The 23,835-nt window shown below is 41.8% G+C and overlaps 1 protein-coding gene and 1 long non-coding RNA gene across 13 annotated transcripts in view; both read right to left on the reverse strand.

The window, feature by feature from the left end:
- Nucleotides 1–2,449: 2,449 nt before the first annotated feature.
- Nucleotides 2,450–4,394, reverse strand: LOC123465424. The gene is made up of 2 exons (XR_006640657.1): nt 3,543–4,394; nt 2,450–3,049 (listed from the first exon to the last, which is right to left on the reverse strand). It is a non-coding gene; the product is annotated as an uncharacterized LOC123465424 (long non-coding RNA).
- Nucleotides 4,395–15,209: 10,815 nt separating this feature from the next.
- The window catches only part of ENOX2 (ecto-NOX disulfide-thiol exchanger 2), a 291,413-nt gene continuing 282,787 nt past the window's right edge, over nt 15,210–23,835 (reverse strand). For all 12 annotated transcript variants that reach the window (XM_044937251.2, XM_025276941.3, XM_025276944.3 and 9 more), the window contains 3 exons: nt 22,197–22,305; nt 19,454–19,539; nt 15,210–16,709 (listed from right to left, as the gene is read on the reverse strand). In XM_044937251.2, coding sequence (XP_044793186.1) covers nt 16,578–16,709; nt 19,454–19,539; nt 22,197–22,305 — 327 coding nt within the window. In that variant the 3' untranslated portion in view covers nt 15,210–16,577. The remainder of the gene's footprint in view (nt 16,710–19,453; nt 19,540–22,196; nt 22,306–23,835) is intronic.

Below are 23,835 nucleotides of genomic sequence, written 5' to 3' on the forward strand. Positions count from 1 at the left end.
TTCTCCAGGCAAGAACACTGGAGTGGCTTGCCATTTCCTTCTCCAATGCATGAAAGTGAAAAGTGAAAGGGAAGTCGCTCAGTCGTGTCCGACTCCTAGCGACCCCATGGACTGCAGCCCACCAGGCTCCCCCATCCATGGGATTTTCCAGGTAAGAGTACTGGAGTGGGGTGCCATGAATTCCTTATAATAAATCTCTCTCTCTATATATATATCTCCTCTTGGTTCTGCTTCTCTGGAGACCCCTGAATAATATTTTGTATGTATTCTTATAATGACTGTGCAATCCCTCATTCTCCCTACCTTTCTCAACATTCTTTCATAACCAATGGGACAAGATATGGAAGAAATTATCAAGTGTGAGAGGCTAGGTATGCAATTCTTGGTAATTTTCAAAGTATATATTTTCATTCTTGTTTACTTGAGACTAATGACACAACAACCAATGTTAAACTTTGTTTAAATCTATATTATCTAGTATTTCTCCTTTCTTTCAGCTCTGATGAGCTTTAGATTAGTAATCACCTTCTCATTTTTGAAACATTCTCTTGCACTTTTCTTTTAGTACACTAAGTTATACTGAAAAGCATAACTAAGTTATACTTCTGAGACCACTTTTGCATTTACTTTTTTTGTGGAATATCTCTCAAATCTTTCTCTTTTTCTCAGTCTTGTTTCTATAACTCTATTCCAAGCCCTGATCTCCTTATGCCTGGCAAACTTTAATAGCCTTCTGCTTGACTCCATGGCTCCCAGCTGGTCTTTCTCTGTGATTCTGTGATGCATTGGCATTGTAATGATCTTGCATCTTGGCAAGACTGTGATTTTAGAATTTTGGGGGCTCAAGCAAATAACAGAGACTGCCTAAGTTAGGGAGGTCAGGAAAGGAGTGCAGAACACACACATCAGCTTCAGTTGGGTGGAAATAGCCATCAGTCCTCAGGTGGATTGTCTGGCTGAAATGTAGTGGCTTAGGGTAGGAGTGGGGGTCCAGTACCCAGGCTGCAACTTATCAAGGATATAACTAGCATGCAGGCCTCCTGGAAACTCCCTATAATGGGAGGTTCATTGCTCCTAACACCCAGGTTGCAGTTTTTATCAGAGAACCCTCTGCTAATTAGCAGAATCTCCATGGGGAATCCTCATATGTTCCCTGTGCTCACCTTTCTTTGATGGTAGCACTAAGGAGAAATATGGGGAGAGGAGGGTATGGCAATTATTGTTCTAACTGACTAGCACTTTCCTTTTCCATATTCTCCAGTTTCTCTCCCTTTACCAGTTCTCCAGCCACCTTCAATTCTCTTTGGCACCAAGCAAGATTCTAATCCATTTTCATGGTTCCCTGAGGAGTGTCCATTTTATTACATGACACTAGTCCCATGGCTGCCTGGTCTGGGCACTTGAATCAAGTTGACCATTGAGTCCTTTCTACAGAGTTTCTGTATTTAAGATCAGAGAGTTAGTTCAGTTATCCCTCTTCTGGGTAGCTGGCTTTGTTAAAATGTGATGCTCTGGAGTCACTGGTGATAGTAGTGAGAGGAAAGAATGAAGTCATGCTGCAGATAGGAGTAGAGACAGGGGGCATGCAGATGAAAGGCTAATCCTATGGCTCAGGTTCAGTTGTTTCGTAGGCCCAGGGGGATTCCTGGCCTTTATTCTCTGAGAGAGTGATGATGATAGTTCACATGTACATCATGCTCCAAGCACTACAAGTAATTTATTTGAGCCTTATAAAAACCCTATGAGGAAGATGATGTTACCATCCCCATTTTACAGATGAAGAAATTAAGGCATGGGAAGATTGGATAGCTTTTTAAAATTTTTTATTGGAGTATGGTTGCTTTGCAATGTTGTGTTAGTTTCTGCTGTACAGCAGTGAATCAGCTATACATATAACTATGCACATCATTTTCAGATTTTCTTCGCATTCACGTCACCACAGAGCATTAAGTAGAGTTCCCTGAGCTACACAGTAGTTTTTCATTAGTTATCTATTTTGCATATATTATCAATAATGTATATATGTCCTTCTCAGTCTCCTAATTCATCCCATCCCCCTTCCCTCCCTTGGTGTCCATACGTTTGTTCCCTATGTCTATTTCTGCTTTGCAAATAAGATCATCTATACCGTTTTTCTAGATTCCACATATATGTGTTAATATATGATATTTGTTTTTAGGAGATTCAATAGCTTGCCCAAGGTCACAAAGTTAGGACTTGTACCCTTGCAGTCAGATTCCATGCTCTTGATATTATAACATAAATCCTTGTAGCATTTCTTGAAATCTGCTTTGCCTAAGCCAGTTCAAGTGCCCTACAGTCACCCCCAAGCAAGATAAAGAGGCTGATGGACACGATTACCTTTTTCTACAACCAACTTTAAAAGTTTAATTCTCTCTGGCTCTCACTTTTGCTGCCTCCCTTCTCCTTTTCTCTTTTCATTTCTTCCTTCCTTCTCTCTAGTTCACTTTGTACCTTTTGCAAGCTCATTTATTGACCATTTCCCCTATCTTCTTGATCATTCTCAGCAGCAGCAGGCAATAATATTGTCATTTTTCTATCTTTAAAAATCCTCTCTTGACTTGATTTTCCCCTTCAGCTTCGGCCCCATCCTTTCATTCTTTCCTAAACCCCCTTCAGTCAGGCTTTTGTACCCATGCCTACTGAAACTGCAAGGTCACCGGTGCCCTTCACATTGCTAGATCCAGCGGTCAGTTCTCATATTACTCGACTCCTCAGCAGTGTTCTGAAGCATTCACTCTTTCTTCTTTCATATGCTTTCTTCACTTGGCTTCTAAGGTGCTACACTCTCTTGGTTTTCAGTGCTCCTTTTCAGTATCACTTGCTCGCTTTTTTTTTTTTTTTAAATATTCCTGACCTTTTAACCTTAGCGTTCTCTTGGGCTCTGTCATTCCATTGGCAATCTCATTTAATTTCAAGACTTTAAATGCCATCTAAAAGCTGGTGACAATTTCGATTGTATATCCTCATCTTGGACTTCTTCTGACCTTCAGGTTCCTTTGTCCAGCTGCCTTCTTGAGAGTTCTACCTTAAAGAGAGAAAGGCATCTCAAAGTTAACACATCCGAATCTGATCCTCCTTCTCAAATCTACTTCTCCACAATCTCCCCCATTGCAGTAAATTCCAGTTGCTTACCCCAAGGAGCTTAATTCCTTATTGCTCTCTTTCCGTCATGTCCTATATTCATTTATTTTATATCTTCAAAATATACCTGGAGTCTTTCCATTTCACATTACTTCCAGTTCTACTACATGGTTCAAAACTGCCTTTGTTTGTTTCTCACTGGGATAACTGCAATAGCCTCCCCCTGGTCTCCCTATTTCATCCCTTACCACTTACACTCTACTTTCCACTTAGCATCCAGAGTGAGCCTTTGAAAATGTTAGTTACATTTCTCCTCTGCTCAAAATCCTGTGATGGTTCCATTTTTCACTCAGAATGAACTCCAAAGTCCTTATAGTAGCCTAGATTGGCCCACAGGATCTGGCCTGTTATCTTTCTCAGCTCATCTTTCCTCTCACCTTCACTCCTGGTATAGTGTGTTCCTTGCTGCTCCTTGACAACTTCAGGTAAGCTTTTGCCTCAGGATCCTTGCACTTGCCTAAAAAAGTTATCAGATTATACAGTAGCACAAGTTCTAAGTCTAAATTGTAGGGTTTCCATCATCAACCTAGTAGCAGTCATCCACATAACTCATTTCCTTATCTTTAAAAAAAGTCTTTGCTTGTATGATGTTTTCTCAAGTGTTCATTCTATTTAAAGTTTAATACCCCCACCATATTCCCTATTCTCTTTCCCTTCTTTACCTTTCCCCCTAGCACTTAGTACCTTCTCATATACCATATAATTTACTGAATTCCTGCTATGGGCTGAATTGTATCCCTGAAAATTTATATGCTGAAGCCCAAACCCCCACGTGATAGTATTTGGCGATGAGGACTTTGGGAAGTAATTAGGTTTAGCTGAGGTCATGAGGGTGGGGTCCTCGTGATGGATTAGTCTCCTTACAAGAATAGACACCAAACAGTCTGATTCTCCCCACCTCCTCTCCTGTTCTCCCGTGTGGGGACACAGTCAGATGGTTGATATCTGCAAGCCATGAAGAAACTCCTCACTGGGGAAATGAATCAATCAGCACCTCGATCTTGCACTTTCCAACCTTCAGAACTGTGAGAAATAAATTTCTATTGGTTAAGCCACCCAGTCTATGGTATCTTATCAATATTATGGCAACCTGACCTGACCAACCTGGGCTGACCTGACCAACCTGGGCTTCCCTGATAGCTCAGTTGGTAAAGAATCTGCTTGCAATGCAGGAGACCCCAGTTCGATTCCTGGGTTGGGAAGATCCACTGGAAAAGGGATAGGCTACCCACTCCAGTATTCTTGGGCTTCCCTTGTGGCTCAGCTGGTAAAGAATCCACCTGCACTGCGGGAGACCTGGGTTTGATCCCTGGGTTGGGAAGATCCCTTGGAGAAGGGAAAGGCTACCCACTCCAGTATTCTGGCCTGGAGAATTCCATGGACTGCATAGTCCATGAGTTCGCAAAGAGTCAGACACAACTGAATGACTTTCACTCACGACCTGACTAAGAGAAACCCCCTCACTAAAAAAGCAAACTCAATAAGGTCAAGGAATATTCTCTGATTGTTTACTGTTGCATCATCCATGCCTGGAATAGTTGTGAGCATGTAGTAGACGCTCCATAAATATTTGCTGAGTGAATGAGTGAATGAATCAGATGTGGTCCGCGTACAGAGGATGACAGGTACATGGTCATACTACAAGGTAGACAGTGCTTAAGTTTTACTTTGGAGGTGAAGATAAAGGGTTATTGGGAGCTCAAAGAAGGGAGAAGTCATTCACCTATGGGAAGGGAGTGAGAGCAATCCAGGAGGGCTTAATGGAGGAGATATCATTTGAGCCAGGACTTGAAGAATGGGTAGTATTTGGGTTTATGGATGTAGAAGGAAGCACATGGAGTTCAGTTAGGCTTACGTAGGGTGTGTGAAGTGTGGTGGAAGTGAGAAAGATTAGAAATGAGGTCTTTGGCTAAAATATGAAGATCTCTGAATGCCAGGTTAAAGTTTTTGCCTTTTTTTAGGTATGACATGAAATTGAGTGGATATGAAGGTTACAGAATTGGGTGTAAAAATTTGCGTCATAAATCAGTGATTTTCTCTAATTTAACTTTCAGGTCTTTACTCAATTGTTTCTTATATTAAGTTGTTTATAGGCTTAATGATATGGTTCCTAACCTACCACAGATAAGAAGAAAACAGGAAAAAGAGGGAGGAGACGTTTAATCTGAAAACAGGTACACCCAGGGAGAGAAGGGCTAGATGGTTGCTACAAGGCTGAAGATGGAAACCCTACAATTTAGACTTAGAACCTCTGTTATACTGTACAATCTGATAACTTTTTTTGCTTCCACATTTAAATATTCTTTTAATAGCTTCTTTCTGATTACAGAAGTAATGCATATTCAACATAAGACATTTGGAAAACAGAACACCACAGAAAAATTCCCTTTGTGTCTACCATCTGGAAACAGCCATTGCTAACAGTGTGGCATCAGTCCTTTCTTTGCATGTGTCCACAGATGTATATATATATTAACATATTTTAAACAAAACTACAGCATGATGTACAGATATGAAGCAGACTACTTTCCTCACTTACTAAACATATCATGAATACTTCCCATATTGATGTAGGTTTTCATTGCTATATGGTATTCTCTTAGCCCTAATTTTGCCCATCTGGATTGTTTCTAATTATTTGTTATTAAATATCCGTGTGACATTCATCTTAGCACTTTTCTCTGCTATTTTTCAGGGATAGATTTCTAGAAGTGAAATTGTTAGAGTAACATATGATTGCCTTCTGAAAGGTTTTACTGTTCACGCTCACACCAGAAGAGAGGATGTGCCTGTTTCCTTATGCTCAGGATAGCATGAAGATTTTTTTTTAATGAGACCTTCTTCTATTTAAGTAAGAGGTTCATATCTAAGTCCTCAACTCTTGTATTTCCTACATTGTATTTATAGACATACTGGGTGAAATATAGTTGCGTTTAGATTATTTAATTCTAAATATACGTTAAGATATTTTATATAATTATTATCACAACACACAGCAGTAGTATAGCTTTAGTCATTCACTCTTGTCTGACTCTTTGCAGCCCCACAGACTGTAGCCCACCAGGCTCCTCTGTCCTTGGGATTCTCCAGGCAAGAATACTGGAGTGGGTTGCCATTCCCTTCTCCAGAGGATCTCCCTGAGCCAGGGATAAAACCCAGATCTCCTGCTTTGCAGGCAGTTTCTTTTACCGTATGAGCTACAGGGAAGACACAACTCTAACCTTAAGGTGGTCAAACATCTCATTTTTCCTGGAAAGTCCAAGTCCAAGCCTTGTGTCTCATCAGAGGTAACAGTGGCAACACTGCCACCCTTCAAACTTTCTTAGTTTTGAGTGCTATATTTTATGGCCTCTGTTAAAATTTTTTATTTTTATATAATTTATATAATGGAAAGGTTACTCTCCATTTACAGTTATTGCAAAATAATGGCTATATTCCCCATGTTGTACAATACATCATTGAGCCTTTCTTATATCCAACAGTTTGTACCTCCCACTCCCCCACCCCTATACTTCTTCTCCCCTCACTCCCTACTGGTAACCACTATTTTGTTCTCTGTAATTCCACTTCTTTTTGGTTATATTAACTAGCTTGTTGTATTTTCTAGATTCCACATATAAGTGATATCATATAATATTTGCCTTTGTCTGACATTTCATTTAGCATAATACCATCTAAGTCTATCTATGTTGCTGCAAATGGCAAATTTTCATTCCTTTTCACGGCTGAGTAGTATTTCATTGTGTGTATATGTATGTGTGTGTGTGTGTCTTTTAGTCATTCATGTGTTGATAGATGCTTAGGTTGTCTCCATGTCTTGGCAATTGTAACTAAGGCTGCTACGAACACTGGGGGATAGCATAAACTTTTTGTTTTGGCTGCATAGCATGTGGGACCTTAGTTCCCTGACCAGGGATTAAACCTGTGCTCTTTGCAGTGGAAGCGTGGAGTCTTAACCACTGCACAGCCAAAGAAGTCTAGTAGCATAAAGTTTTGTATTCATTTTCATTTTTGCTTAGCTTTTCCCTTTTGGGGGAAGTTTTAAAGGAACTTTCAGAACCAGGGGACTCAGGCAGTCGCATCTGCTCTGAGGTTCCTGGTTGAGACCTTGGCATTATCTTGTCTCCTGAGCAGAGTGGTACCTTGAGGATGACTTTGCTTGACAACAGCAAATGCTGAAGCCCTAGGGACAGTGAAAAGTACAACATGATTGCCCTGTGCCAATATGCCAGGTGATCCCTGAGAACCATGAGCCAGCTGCCTGCATCTAACTAAAATTAGTTGAGTCTCAGCCCTGGGGTGAGCAAGGCACACCCTCAGTGCAGTGCTGCTTCCTGGCCAGGGAAGAAAGGTTCTTAGGGCTAAGATGGGCAAGAGCCCATGGGGCAGGCTGTTAAAGCTGACATGTGTGCTAGTGAGTCAGTAGCTGACTGGATAGGTAAAAGATGGGAGCAGTACTTAGAAGGCATTTGTATTTCTTGGGATCAGTAGTATGTACATTCAGGGTAACATCTATTAGGAACCAATATGCATGTTGATGCCACATAAGCCGGTCCTGATATTTCACAGAGAAATGAAGAACCAGAGGGGCCACTCCATCCTACTCCAAGTGTCCACTTCTGGACCCATAGCCTTTATGTGAGTAAGACATACCTGCTTCCCTGTGAATGTCAGCTGGGATGCTTCCATTCCAGCCCACTGTCGCTACAGTGAGTTGCATGAGAATAGCTTGCTTTGGGAGTCGCACAGACTCAACAGGCTTCCTTTATTCCGCTGCAGAGGACTGCCTGAGGCATGAGAACCAGCTGAAGCAGCTGCTGCTAGAGGCTCTGACTGCCTTGCTGGACGCAGCAGAGTTATGCTCAGGTGACCATAGAAAGTCTGATTCCAGACTGGCCTTGGGGCTTGGTGTCTGCAGTAGGTATGATTTTATTCTGTCCTTGTGCCTTTCTGAATGAAGGAGGAGGGAATCATGGGCTAACTGGAGGCAGAAAGGAGTAAATACAGTCTCCGGAGCGTTCACATGGGAGAGGATGGCAGCGAAATATCTCTACCTGTGCCTCCCGCCACCTTTGTCCCTCAGGACTCTCATGTGCTATGAGTCCTGCGCTGACACTGGCTTACCAAGTTGAGAACAGTGCAGATTCACTTTCTGAACACTGGCCAGAGCACATGCTCATCAACCTGGGCCGCTACAGGCTGAGGGACTCTGTCATGGCCCTACTCGGTTCTATTAGTTGAGCAAGAAAGAAAAGCTTAGCCAGCAATTCAAGCATCATCTCTCCCATCCTCTCATGGGACCCAGAGACTGAGTGACTTGCCTAAGGGCTTGGGGCCAGGGATAGAACCAAGGAGTCCAATTTGCTTCAGTTAGCTGTCTGATAAACCAAATTGTCATTTCATGGTAGTATTTCTCACTAGCATATTTGGGCAGAGGTTGGTGAATCTGACTGATTCCACTGATACACATCCTTCCTCATTAAGTGGCTAAAAGCAGCCTCCAGCAGTACTACCTACCTATGCTAACGCAGGCTCATCATTCTAGAAATGCCGGGGCTAAGAACTACCCGTGGGACCACTAGATACAGATTACTCAGAATCTCAACTGTCTGAAGGGCTAAAAGTGCCTGCCCCCCTCTGCAGCATTTCTAGAATATTCTTTTCTCAGCAGTTTTCTCATAACTAATGTTTTTAGTTAATAGTTGTTATGATGATTCAATATGGTGCCATCACAGCAAGGTCGGGACAGGTCCAGCATCCTCTAACAGTATGGGAATGGATATAAAACATCCTAGAAGTGTTTTCATTTAAAATGATGTTTTAAATAAAAATTGATATTGGAGGGATGTTTCATGTTTCAGTTATCCTGTAAACTCAAGTACTTCAGTGTCTTCTGTTGCTGACTAAATAAAGCATGATTGTAATACTGGTGTGTGTGAAAGACAGAGGCGGAGGGAGAGGGAGCGGGAGAGGGGAGGGTAAAGGAACTTATGTGAAAAATACTGAATTCAACATTCCAGGTTTTTCTCTTGGTTTGTATGGTTCTGGTCCACACAGTAGAACATATTTTGTTATTGAAACCCAGCAGTCTTCATTCTTAGAACTCCTCTTCAAACTCAAGGGTAGGTACCCTGTCATATTCATCCTTGCATTCCCTACTGGCTGGCGAAGCGTCTTGGACAAAATGACTTGAGCAACATTTGAACTGAAATGTTGAATTTCATGTCTGGAGGCCCAGCCACATGGAAACACACTGTTGTACTGATGTGGGTATGAAACTTTTTAAAAAAATGAGAATAAGATGATGTCTTATATTTTGTTTCTATTTTTTAACATGTTTAGAATTTGTTGTCTTTTTATGATTCCAACCACACATTGGACAGATGTCCTCAGGGACTTCTCTCCAACAATTCTCAGTTCCCTTTCCTGTGCCGCAACTGACGGTTTGGAGACTAACATCTTGTGAATAGCATTTGGCTCGCTGTTTCCTAAATGCCGCACTTTGTGTTTGCTCACACTGAAGCTCATCTGTCACTTCTTCACCCAGAAATACAGGCTGGGGACCCTTCTGCCAGCTTTGCATTGACTTAGAATTTCACCATTTCAAAAAAAAAAAATCAGTATTTCTACCATTTATAAAATTTACTGGTGCTATGTGATGGGCACTAATGTATTTAAGGAAATTAATCCTGGTCCCACTTTGGGGGCTCTCAGTTTACATTTCATCAACCTCCTCTATGAGGAGGTTTTTTTTTTTAACTTAGAGACTGTAGAAAAAACTTAGGAAGCATGTGAATTTGGATGGAAAAAATATGTTTAGATTTCCACTGACCTCTAACTGAGACTTGGCATTTTCTTCCATTATAAATGCAGGCAAACAAAATGCGGAGGTATTAGCAGTACCTGTGATTTTTACATAAGTATATTATCACATCAAAAGTTATTGCATATTTTTGGAAATATTTATGTTCATGTACTTCAAAATTATAATGGTTATTAGAGCTGTCATTACTCATTGTTATTTAATATGTTACAGGAGCACATATGTTACTATGTCACACATGTGTTTTGATAGTGGTATTGACCTTTTTATTTCATGTATTTAAAAATATTTAATAGAAAAACATCTATTTCTGCTTTATTGACTATGCCAAAGCCTTTGACTGTGTGGATCACAATAAACTGTGGAAAATTCTTCAAGAGATGGGAATACCAGACCACCTGACCTGCCTCTTGAGAAACCTATATGCAGGTCAGGAAGCAACAGTTAGAACTGGACATGGAACAACACACTGGTTCTAAATAGGAAAAGGAGTACATCAAGGCTGTATATTGTCACCCTGCTTATTGAACTTATATGCAGAGTACATCATGAGAAATGCTGGGCTGGAAGAAGCACAAGCTGGAATCAAGATTGCCAGGAGAAATATCAATAACCTCAGATATGCAGATGACACCACCCTTATGGCAGAAAGTGAAGAGGAACTCAAAAGCCTCTTGATGAAAGTGAAAGAGGAGAGTGAAAAAGTTGGCTTAAAGCTCAACATTCAGAAAACGAAGATCATGGCATCTGGTCCCATCACTTCATGGGAAATAGATGGGGAAACAGTGGAAACAGTGTCAGACTTTATTTTTTTGGGGCTCCAAAATCACTGCAGATGGTGATCACAGCCATGGAATTAAAAGACGCTTACTCCTTGGAAGGAAAGTTATGACCAACCTAGATAGTATATTCAAAAGCAGAGACATTACTTTGCCAACAAAGGTCCGTCTAGTTAAGGCTATGGTTTTTCCTGTGGTCAAGTATGGATGTGAGAGTTGGACTGTGAGGAAAGCTAAGCGTTGAAGAATTGATGCTTTTGAACTGTGGTGTTGCAGAAGACTCTTGACAGTCCCTTGGACTGCAAGGAGATCCAACCAGTCCATTCTAAAGGAGATCAGTCCTGGGTGTTCTTTGGAAGGAATGATGCTAAAGCTGAAACTCCAATACTTTGGCCACCTCATGCGAAGAGTTGACTCATTGGAAAAGACTCTGATGCTGGGAGGGGATTGGCAGCAGGAGGAGAAGGGGACGACAGAGGATGAGATGGCCGGATGGCATCACCGACTCGATGGACATGAGTTTGAGTGAACTCCGGGAGTTGGTGATGGACAGGGAGGCCTGGCGTGCTGTGATTCATGGGGTCGCAGAGTCGGACACGACTGAGCGACTGATCTGATCTGATGTGATCATAGGCTTCACCAGATTTCCAAAGGGATACATGGCACCAAAACTTAAGAACCTCTCCTTTACATTTTCTCAGCCATACTAGGCAGAGGCTGGAGCTGAAGAGAGTGGAAATTGGGAGGGCTCAGGAGTCCTGCATTCTCACCCCAGCTCCACCATCCATGTAGCTGTGTGACCTAGGGCATGGCTCTTCTTCCAAGACTTGTTTTCCTTCATGGCAATAATGGGAAGGGAACCATTTGCCCCTGAGAGTGTTGTGAAGATCAGATAACACAATGTCTACGTACAGAAGTTGCTTTGAAAACACTTTGAAGCACAATATTAGGTATTCATTGGGGAATATTAATTAGTTAAGGTGGCAGAGGTCCAAAGGACTATTAATTTTATGGCAATCTAATATTCAAACAAGACATAGAGTGAACGCAGGTAGAGAGCAGTCTTTCTAATGCCCTACATCCCATTTTCCACCCAAATCTGAGATCATCTCCAGAAGGTCCTACAGCCTTGAGTGCTCATGTCTGCATGCGTGCCAAGTTGCTTCAGTCACATCTGACTCTTTGCGAGAACAAACGGAACCAGGCAGATTTGGGTTCAAATCTTGGACTTTGCCACTGACTAGCTATATATCTTGGGCAAATAATTGAACCTTTCTGAGCCTGTTTTCTCCTGTTACCATACTTCACGCTTCCAGACATTTGTGAAGCCTTCCTCGATGTGCTTTCTTGTACATAATTGTGTCCTTTAGCATCCCCACCAGAGTGTCCACTTTTGAAGGAAGAGATTGTATTTTGTTCCCATTTGAATTTCCAGGACCAAGGCTTGTACGTGTCACGTTCTCTATAAGGGCATGTGAATGTATGTACAATGTAGGGTTTATCACTACTTTTTACCAATTAGATTGATATGAAGGTTAAATAAGATATTGGGTCAATAGAAAGTTTTGTGTTTTCATTTAGACAGACCAAGATTCAAATCTCATCTCTGCCTTTTAGGAACTTTTCATCTCAGAGTCTCAGTTGAGACAGTGAAGCGCTATCTACATGTCACAGTTTTACCAAGGATGAAGGATTTAAGCTCAGTGTGTTAAAGCCTACCTTTCTAGCTCCCTGAGGGCAAGGGCCAGCCATGCTCCTTTTGCATACCGCAGTGTCTGGCAGAGTGCTCGGGACTGAGTCCATGTTCTGAACGTGTTTAAACAGCTGAGTTTCCTTTCTCAAGGCTCAGTAACGTGATGTAGCTCCACAATTCTAGGTGTGAATCCAAAAACATTTTGAGAGCAAGGTCATGACTCGCAATTACTTTTGACTGAACCATAATCATAAAATCATAAGTCTATTGGGAACACACTCTGGGCTAGGCACTGGCTGAGCATTCATGGACACTATCCTATTGAATCTTTACCACATCTCTCTAGGGAGGTACTGTTTCTCCTTAATTTTAAAAATGGACACTTCCATCGTGTCCATGTAACTGGCCTGAAGACACACAGTGACTTTACACAGCATAACAGATGCTCAGTAGATGGTAGTAGTTGTGGTGAAAAGTGAATCTGGGTCTTTTTGATAGACTGTCCAAGACACCTAAGAATCCCCAGGGCTCACCCAGTCCTACCAGGTGAGTCAAAAGGTCTTGCACATCTATGCTGTCTTTTCAAGTAACACAGTTTATTCTGCATTATATGAAAATCATACATTTGGGGGAACAATTAAATATGAAACACTGTATAACTTGAATATAGATACGTGTCCAATTTTCTCTGAAAACTAACTTTTCCATTTGCACGAGAGTCATTTAATAAGCCGCTTGGTAATATTAAAAAAAAAACAGAACTGGAAATGTCACAGGACTAGGAAGAGAGATGAAACAGCCATTTGCAAAATAAAAGAATGCTTCTATTCGTTTTTATCTGGAAAAATCTAACTCCTGTATCTCCTCAAAATAACAAAACAGTAAAATTTCAAAATTCAGGAGGAACAACAGAACAATAAATAGCACTGGGCAGTTGTAAGGAAAAAAGTAGCTTCTTTAATAGATTTCTATGATGAATGAAAAAGATTGTGAGAGATGGTATGTGCTGCAATTTGATTACATACTATAATACAAACATACTATATTTTTACATGTTTTAACAACTCTGGACTGCTGCATTAAGATTCTCCAAAAAACGGAACCAATCAGATGTATATATACATATATATGTATGTGTATACACATATGTTGGAGAAGGAAATGGCAACCCACTCCAGTGTTCTTGCCTGGAGAATCCCAGGGACGGCAGAGCCTGGTGGGCTGCCGTCTCTGGGGTCGCACAGAGTCGGACACGATTGAAGCGACTTAGCAGCAGCAGCAGTGACTATATATGGAGAAGGCAATGGCACCCCACTCCAGTACTCTTGCCTGGAAAATTCCATGGATAGAGGAGCCTGGTGGGCTGCAATCCATGGGGTCGCTAAGAGTCAGACACGACTTCACTTTCACTTTTCATTTTCATGCATTGGAGAAGGAAATGGCAACCCACTCCAGTGTTCTTGCTTGGAGAATCCCAGGGATGGGGGAGCCTGGTGGGCTAAGTCTATGGGGTCGCACAGAGTCGGACACGATTGAAGCGACTTAGCAGCAGCAGCAGTGACTATATATGGAGAAGGCAATGGCACCCCACTCCAGTACTCTTGCCTGGAAAATTCCATGGATAGAGGAGCCTGGTGGGCTGCAGTCCATGGGGTCGCTAAGAGTCAGACACGACTTCACTTTCACTTTTCATTTTCATGCATTGGAGAAGGAAATGGCAACCCACTCCAGTGTTCTTGCTTGGAGAATCCCAGGGATGGGGGAGCCTGGTGGGCTAAGTCTATGGGGTCGCACAGAGTCGGACACGACTGAAGCAACTTAGCAGCAGCAGCAGCAGCAGCATACACATATGTATATGTGTGTGTGTATATATATATTTATATATATATATGTATATATATTAAATAGGAATTGGCTGATGTGATTGTGGGTGTTGGCAAGTTTGATATTTTGTAGGACTGGCTGATGGTCTAGAAATTCTGGCTGCTGTTAATGCTGCAGTTTTGAGTCCAAAGAAATCTGGAGACACAATTCTTTTCTCCTTGGAGGTTTTCAGTCTTTCACAACTCATTGGATGAGGCCCACTCACATTATGGAGGGTAAGATATGTTACTCAAAGTCTACTGGTTTAAATGTTAATCACATCTCAGAAATACCTTAACAGCAACATCTAGACTGGTGTTGGACTAAGCAACTGGGCACTACAGCATAGCAAACTTGAGACACAAAATTCACCATTGCAAGAAGTATATTCAAGCAGGTTGGGAGCAGTACACCTGGACTAAATTGGCAGGAATAATAGGAAAAGAGCATTTATACTACAAGTGGATCAAGGGAAAGAGAACAAGCGGCCTGGTTGTTGCTTTAAATGCATTTTATTTAACTTATTTAAGTAAGAAATAATTGATAAGTGGCAAATTTCCCCTGATTTCATAGATGTTATTAAAACAAGGCATTCCAGGACCCCTGAGACTGATGAATCAAAGCTTTCTGTAGTGTTGATGACAGAGATGCTTCAGTGAGGAAGCTAGTGTAAAAATAACCTTCGCTTCCTGCTGGTGCCACAGCTGGGTACTTAGGGGGAAGCCAGCTTTCAGCATGAATGGGCTGCTGTGGAATCCTATTTCTAGCTGTCAAAGCAGAAGGTTTAGCATCTTCTTCCAATATTCTGGTAACTCAAAGGAGGAAATCGAGATGATTTACTAAAGGATTACTTAGAGAGCAAAAAATTCAAAACAGGACACCAAACTGAGGTATAAAAAGGAATATTTATCTTTTAAAAATACAACTTTGAACACTACTGACATCTGATTTACAAAGTATTTTCCTGAAATACTCTTCATTGGCTTTGCTTACTTAGTACATTCTCTTCTTTTCAATCAAGACTCAAGGGAGGGCATGCTGATGTTATTATAAGCACCACCAGCACCACAGAAGAAAAGGCCACCTCTGCTTCAGGATGTAAGCCCCCAGTCCTCATCTTTTCCCTTTCTTTCCCATCAAGCAGGACTTCTGACTGGTCCACGCACAACTGGACTTGTCCTCAGCACTCAGCACTCCAGGTGGAGCTGACCTATCTGCACGAAGCTTCACACACCCTAGCTCATTATTTATTCGTTCTCAAGAATTCTCTATTAATACTCCTATCAACCGTTTGCAAACACTCAGCATGAAGTAAACATAGTATTTACAGCTGTACATGGTTTGCAATTCAACACACGGACAGCAAAAGAAAAGGGACCACCAGACTTTGTCAGAAGGCCGGAGGGGAAAGCATATTAAACTCCTTCTGCCGATGTGTGTGCATGTGTGTGTGTGTTTGTGTGAAGGCGAGCACACAGGTGTATTTTAATACATAGAAAACATGCCCTCCTTTAAAAGCAAACTATTTACAAGGTGATTCTGAATACCACATACACATGCCAGTTATACTGGACACTTGCTTTCCATGAATACATTGTTTTAAATTTTGAAATAAACCTGTTATCTGATACATTAGAGAAAATAACTCTGAAACATTTGTCAACTTTTGGTTCACAGTAATTTTGCAAAAAGCCACAAACCATGCTTTGTCTTTTAAAAGGTGAACCTGGTCAAGCACCTTCTAGAAGACACTGATGCGCTATTCACTCACTGGCCTACTGGGGATTGGAAAGACAATGTCAGTTATGGAGTCGCTAGTGCTCCTGTCATTCCTCTCACCAGTAGCAACATTAATGGAAAGAGAAGTTCTGAAACACAAATCACATACAAATCATCAAAACATTTCAGTTAACAGTGTTTAAAAAATACCAAAGTCTACAACAGTAGTACAGACACTGAAAACACCCTAAATACGCATTAGCCTCAGGCCTTTTGAATAATAATAAAAAAAGACAACCAATTGACAGAAAGAGAGGAAGTCACAGCACTTGAGGTTTAAGTCGACTTCTTTATAGGGCCTGTAGCTCGAAGTGCTGTTCCAGGATCCTTATTTTAACTCAAAAGATATTCCAGGAATGAACTGACAAATTTAAAGCAATTTCCACTTGAAAAGCATTGAAAATACAAATCACTTTCTAAAAGCTTGTCCAACACATACGTATTTTCAGGATCCCAGGTTGTTAAGCAAAGGGATTCAGGTCAGTTTCAAGCCCTCAAAGCCACAGAATTTCCATCTCTTCTCCAGACTGGCTCCCACTCCAGTCATTTCCTGCTTGAAGGTGTGCTGGAGTCGGCTCATGAGACATTCCACATCACTGGTACAGATCTGTGGGAGAGAGAGGACATCTCCATTCAAAACCAGCCCCACCTTCCTAATCTAGCTTTCCCCCTAGTACGGCTTTAGAAAGCTGATGTGCACATGTGTGTGCTGGACGTGGGGTTGACCTTCCCCTCCCTGTGCATGTGTGGTTGGTTGAACGGATTCCAGATGGAAGCCTTCTTCTGCTATGATCACCTGAGTCCACTGAGCTTTCTTTTTGTTTCTGTATTTCATAACTGCTTTGTTTAGGTATAATTTACATACAGTAAATTCACCTACTTTATATGTACATATTGATGAATCTTAGTAAAGTTATACAATTATGCAACTGTCACCACAATTCAGTTTTAGAACATTCCACCGAAGTCCCTTTGTGTCCCTTTGTGTTCCTTTGTGTCCTTACTCCCCGACCCAGACTCAGGTTTTTCACTGTGGTTTTACATTCTGGGGGGAAATTTCATACATGTGCAATCATACAATCTATAGTCTTTTGTGACTAGTTTCTTTCACTTAGAAGGATGTTTTTGAGATTGATCGCCACCAAGCTTTCTCTGGGAAAGAGCTGGTGTCAGTCATGTGGAGAGCCTTGAGTCTGCAGCCAGCTGAATGATGGCTTATCAGTGCTGGTGATGTTATGTTCAGGTCCACTGAAGCTGCAAACCCTTTAGGGAAGGGAGGGAGGCAGAAATGGCTGCCACCAAAGCAGAAGTCTTCACACACGTCTTAGTTTTCAAAGGAAAAGTGACAGGAATAAATAGCTCTGTGTTCCCACTTCTCTCTCTCTCTCTCTCACACACACACACACCAATACAAAAACAAATCTGTGGACCCTTAGGGCTTGCTTCACGTGGTCATCTTTATGTTAGTAGCAACTTTCCTAACTGTGAACTTGGGCACTAGGACCTGACTGAAGAGCACGAGGGGATCTGTAAAGAAAACCCAAGTTGCTGCCACCCTGAACATTCCTAAAGCTGGTAGGAGGGACCTCCAGATTCCATTGGTACCATTGGAGACTCGCTTTGGGAGGCCCTGGCACTACCCTGGCAGGAAGCTGCTCAGGAGGAACTGGCACTAGACTGGGAGACAGGTCATGCTTTGTCCCCAGTGCTAGTGGTGGGCTGTATCCAGTCAAGTGAAAGAAGCACACTGCAGAGTATAATGTAGAGTTGAATCCTCTCTGCAAAAAACATAAATCTATACTGTTTATAGAAATATACATACAATATAGGTACAGCTGCTGCTGCTAAGTCACTTCAGTCGTGTCTGACTCTGTGTGACCCCATAGACGACAGCCCACCAGGCTCCCCCATCCCTGGGACTCTCCAGGCAAGAACACTGGAGTGGGTTGCCATTTCCTTCTCCAATGCATGAAAGTGAAAAGTCAAAGTGAAGTCGCTCAGCCGTGTCTGACTCTTAGCGACCTCATGGACTGCAGCCTACCAGGCTCCTCCGCCCATGGGATTTTCCAGGCAAGAGTACTGGAGTGGAGTGCCATAGGTACAGCAGATGTATACAAAAGAGTTTGAATAAGATATGCCAAACCACCAATGATGGTTATCCTTGAGAGGTGGCATTGCGGGGAACTGTCCATTTGCCTTTACTCTAGTTCTATATTGCTTACATTTAAAAGATAATATGTTTGCATTATTTTTGCAGTTAAAAAAGATTGTTTTTATTGACACAGAGTTCAATTTCAAATCACTTCAACAGATCCCTTGTTCCTGGTGCTCACATTCCATCCCTCCTTTCACTGTCAAATGGGCCAGTCACTTAATTGCAGAATAGCATCTCTTCCCAGAGATAAATGACTGGGGAGCGCTAGCCAGAACTAAAACAAATGCCACGAGGAGGATGAATCACCTTCTGGATTTCCATATGGGCCAGTGCCTCTGTCAAGAGGACATATTCTTAAATGGCTTAACACTTTGGACAGCTGACTATCAGGAATCTGTATTCCAATGGCACTTATTAAAAGGCCCAGAACCTGTCAAATAGTGAGTACAATCCATGAGCAGCTTTAACTGAATTCTGCTTCTGAAAAAAAATCTATCAGGACTTTATTTATTCTGAGGAGTCACATGTCCCCTCCTGCCTATATGAAGCATGCATCCTTGACTTTCTAGGTAACTGGCACTTACCCTTGCTCCCGAGGCTTTGTGAGTTCCCTACAGGTGGCATCCAGGGAAGAAACTGGTCCATGAGATCAGCTGTGAGCAAACATTCAGTCTGTATTACAGACTCATTGTTCCAACTTCTTGTGTCCCTGCCTGGATTGTGTCATTTTAGATAACAGCAGTGGTGATATCAACAGTCTGGGAGGTGGTTGGAGTAAGACTTCCAATTGAAAATTTACATTTGCTAATGTATAAAGGCCCAGGGCAGAAGTTTGATTGGTGAGAAATAATGCTTAATTAGCATCTGATATGTAAATTAAGAGAAAGGAAGAAAATTCTTCTAAGATGTATCTTGGAAGTAGGGTGGCCAATTCATTCAGATTGGCCCAGGACTTCCCCAGTATCAGCACTGGGAGTCCCAAGTCCCAGGAAACCCCTCAGCCCCAGGCAAACAGGGACAGATGGCCGCCCTACTTGCAAGAGAGAAACTTGATGCTGAATCACAGTGAGAGAATAGGTAAAGAAATTTTCCTTACAGTGATTACTAGTGACTTTTTTGTGCTTGAGAAGAGTGAGGCCACCTGTTCACAAAGAACCCTACATCGCATTGCATGCCCATCTCAGGACCCCACATACCTTATTATCAAGACGGTGCAAGTAGGAGCAGATATATTCAATGCTTGCTCCAAATGGGTGGACATGAAGGAATGTGGAGATAATTCCTATAAACACAATAGCATGGAGGTTACACTTGAGCACTGTATTCACTGAGATGCCATATGATAGTGTCTAGCAAGAGTCAGCTCATATGTACACCATATTACATATCAGGTACTCTTCTAAGTTTACATATATATATATACACACACAGACATACACTCATTACACACACACACACTCATTTAATCTTCACAACAACCCTGTGAGGTAGGTATTACCATTCCCCTTTCACAGATGAGGAGACATTGAGGCACAGAATGCCTAAGTAACGCCCTAAGTCACACAGCTGGTAAGTGGCAGGTATTTGAACCCAAACAGTCGCTCTCAACCACTCTGTGGACTGCCTCTCACTACCCTATACCACCTGGAGAAAAACTGGCATTTGAGGAGTCACTCCCATCATTCCTGATGGCTAAACGCCATTTGAGTTCTACATTTTACAATGAATTTAAAATTTTACAATGAATTTCGATTGTGCTGGGTTTTTTGCAGTTCTTCTGCACTGTCTTACATTGGATTTTAGCCTCTTATGCATTTAATCATGTCTTGCTGTTGTGGCAAAAGTACAAATCATGTACTTTGCCTGATTAAACTTGTGCTTCTCACAAGAGAATCTGTTGATTGTATTTGGGTTTTATTCTGTGAGTAGCTCTGTAAAGAAAAGACAAACATTTCATTCACTCAGGTGATGACTAGCATTCTGTTTGTCCTCAGAGCTCTGAATCTCTTCCAGTATCAGAATTCTTATAGCAATTTATAGCCTCCAAGAATGTGCATGACTGCTACTCAGCATAACTCTGGGGTGATTGGCAGCTACATAGATTGCCTTGATTATTTTGGCCATCAGGTTAATTGTGCTAATACTACTTTCTCTGGCAACAGGTAGAATATAAATTGTTCAAAAGTCTACTATTTTTTAATTTTTTTTTAAAAAAATTCATCTCTTTTCATAAAATCTTAGGTATATCACATGGATTCAGAATTAAGCTTACTGAAAACTGGCAAGAAATAAAAGCTAACTTTGGGTTGGTTTATAAAACTACTACTTGTCTATCCCTTTAAGCAATTGACAAAGCATATTACAAGTTTAAATGGTAGGTTGAAGTGCAAATAAGTTCTTTGCAAAAATCCTCCAAATATTAGATGGCAAGTGGGTGGGTTGGAGGATCCAGGAAGAATTGATGGTAGGATTCGAAACTCTACTCAGAATGGATAGTATTGCTTATATCAATACTTTCCTCTTAAATGACTTGGTAAATTGAATTTCCAAACACTGACTCAAGCTGAGAAACTTAAATTCTGAAGAATACAGTCCATGCTCAAAGGAATTCTAGATGCTATGACCAAGAAAGGCTGTCAAACGCCAAGAAATAACTCCAGAGGTTTCAAAACATGAAGTAGTTTTTGTGGGTTCACACCCAAATAGCCAATTTTAAAAAAATAGATCTTCCTTTCAGTCAGCTCAAGACTTCTTTCTTTAAAAATACAAAGCAAAACATGAAACACTTATCTTAAGAATCTTTGTTTCTAGAACTATCCATTTTCAGAGGCTTCCTCCTACCCATGGCTCTCCTCTGACAGGTCTCCCTGTTGCCATGCCAATTTGTTAAAGAACTTTGAGTTGGAAAACAGAAATAAGTTGTCACTCTTCTTGAAGACTTACTGGCAGATCCCCTGTGCATCTTTATTATCATATCAAAGTGTTAGATCTGAATATAATATCCATTACCGAAGGAGGCAGATATAGCTTCAAAATATGCAGAAGCTAATTAGTGTGGAGAACTTTCAAGACTGGGGTGGGACTACTGTGCGGCTCAGATTCCTAGAAGGCAGCTGGGATTATCTGCTGAGGTCCAATATCAGCCCTTTTAAAATGACTGAATATTTTCAGACCTCCATCTGCCACTGTTTTCCAAACAGAATGTAAAGTCAACAAGCATTTGTGAATAGTGCCATTAAGTGCAAAATGGTTCTCATTCATTGAGGGCTTGCTATGGGCTGGACACTGTGTTAAGTGATTTAGATGAATTGTTGTATTTGATACCTACAGCTGCTTTGAGATAGCTAATATTATTCCCATTTTGAAGATGGAGGAACTGAAGCTCAATGATGGAAATGGAGGGGTCAAGACAGGAAGCCAGTTCTGTCTGATTCCTTAACCACTTATGCTATCTTGCCTCTGTCAGTCAATTTCTATGTAGTGAGAGCAATTCTAGCATTTATCTCATCAGAGCCTATCAGTGTTCAAACACCCCACAGACAGCCTCCTGGGTTGCCTGCCAGGAACCTGGGAAGATTTAAGAGGCTCATCTGGGGAAGCTCTCTGACAAACAATGTCTGCACTGCCCCTTGAGAGGGAGTGAGAGGGCTCACCTAACTTTTAAAAATCTACCATGTGTTTCTCTAGCAGACCCCCTCTTAGCATAGTCTTTATACTGACACACTTGATGTGGCAGTGGCCACCAGGAGCTTGGAGGGCTGGGAGATGCTGTTACCATTTTGACTGAAATCTGTACTTGTCCTTATCCTGTCATCTTCAGGACTCTGGGTTCTTGCGCTGGCATGCCTCATGAACGCTTGGCATGTGACCACTCATCCTAGGTTACTTCTTTCCCCCACTCCACTGCACTTTATACATTGAATGTGTTCACTTCCTTACCCACTAGCAGGGCTTCACGTTCAGATTTGACAGGACAGCTGTTCAGAGTCTTCTCCAGAGGGTAATCACTATCTTGGCTTGACGCACACAGTCTAGAGGCACAGCTTTCCTGTGGGAATAATATATCTCCTAGGTCAGTGCACCTTATATGGTAACAGTGCATGCGTGCATGCTAAGTCACTTCAGTTGTGTCCAACTCTTTGCAACCCTATGGACTGTAGCCTGCCAGGCTCCTCTGTCCATGGGATTCTCCAGGCAAGAATACTGGAGTGGGTTGCCATCTCCTCCTCCAGGGGATCTTCCCAACCCAGGGATCGAACCCATATCTCCTGCATCTCCTGCATTGGCAGGCAGATTCTTTACCACTGAGCCACCTGGGAAGCCCTCCAATTATATTGTTGTTGTGCTCAGTTGCATCCGACTCTGTGAGACCCCCATGGACTATAGCCTCACAGGCTCCTCTGTCCATGGGCTTCTCCAGGCAAAAGAATACTGGAGTGGGTTGCCATTTCCTACTCCAGGGGACCTTCCCAACCCAGGGATCGAACCCAGGTCTCCTGCATTGACAGGTGGATTCTTTACCACTGAGCCACCAGGGAAGTCCCATATGGTAACTTGGTTCCAATTATATAACAGGGAACTTCTTAACAGCACCTCAAAAGCAACACTGTGCAATTTTGATTATTGAATGGAAGAGAAAATAGCGTAAACTATAAAAGCATCACTGATAATCCAAAGCTTGTTTATAAGGCTTCAAAACACACACACAAATTTAGACATACATCTTCACTAGTTTTTTTCCCTTCTGCTTTCATCATTCTTGACTTGGGAACCAGACCAAGTCTGGTAATCTTGGGAACCCTATCCAGCATTAATTGTCTGTGAGATGCCAGGAACTGGCAGGTAAGTTTTATCTCCATTCTACAGGTGAGGAAAGTGAGGCTCAGATAAATTAGGTAACTTGCCTAAGATAGCATTGCTAGAAAATGATAGAGCCAGGATTTCATCCCAGGCCACCCAATGTGAAAAGGACCATTCTTTTTTATTTTAGGTTCCACACTCTGCTAAAGGTCAGTCCCATATTTGAATGGAGAATCTACAACATAGCTGATCCACTCATGGGTAATCAACTGTTGGCTCTTGAACTGAAAATTAGAGCCTTTATTTATTGACTATCAGCTCTCTTTCTCTCTCTCTTCTCTCTGATAAGGGCATCATCAGTTAGGATTTTATGACTTTAAAGCAAGAAATGACTGCTGCCAAAACTATCAGTAATCAGTGGCCTTCCTTGTTGAAAGTTTTCTCTTTCTGAGCATAGTGGATTTATTTCACAAGAGGGCTCGGGTGAAATCCATGACCAACAAGCAAACTGAAAAAGGCCTCCAGACCTCTCTTGGATCTTTCTTTCTCTCTTTGGGTACTGAGAACATCTTTTCTGTATTATGACTGTGAAGGAAGAGTCTTCAGAAGAAGGAATGAAAGAAATCCCTGCTTCAGTATCACTGCTATTGTAAAAGAGAGCGCTGGGGAAATGGCCCACAAGGGGAGCAGATCATGGTTGACTCAAATGTTTTGTCACTTCTTTCCTTCCACAAGCTCTCAGCAGGGACAGGCTTCCTTCTTTTTTTCCTTTAAAGAT

This window comes from Bubalus bubalis, chromosome X (genome assembly GCF_019923935.1).
Source record: "Bubalus bubalis isolate 160015118507 breed Murrah chromosome X, NDDB_SH_1, whole genome shotgun sequence".
NCBI lineage: Eukaryota > Metazoa > Chordata > Mammalia > Artiodactyla > Bovidae > Bubalus > Bubalus bubalis.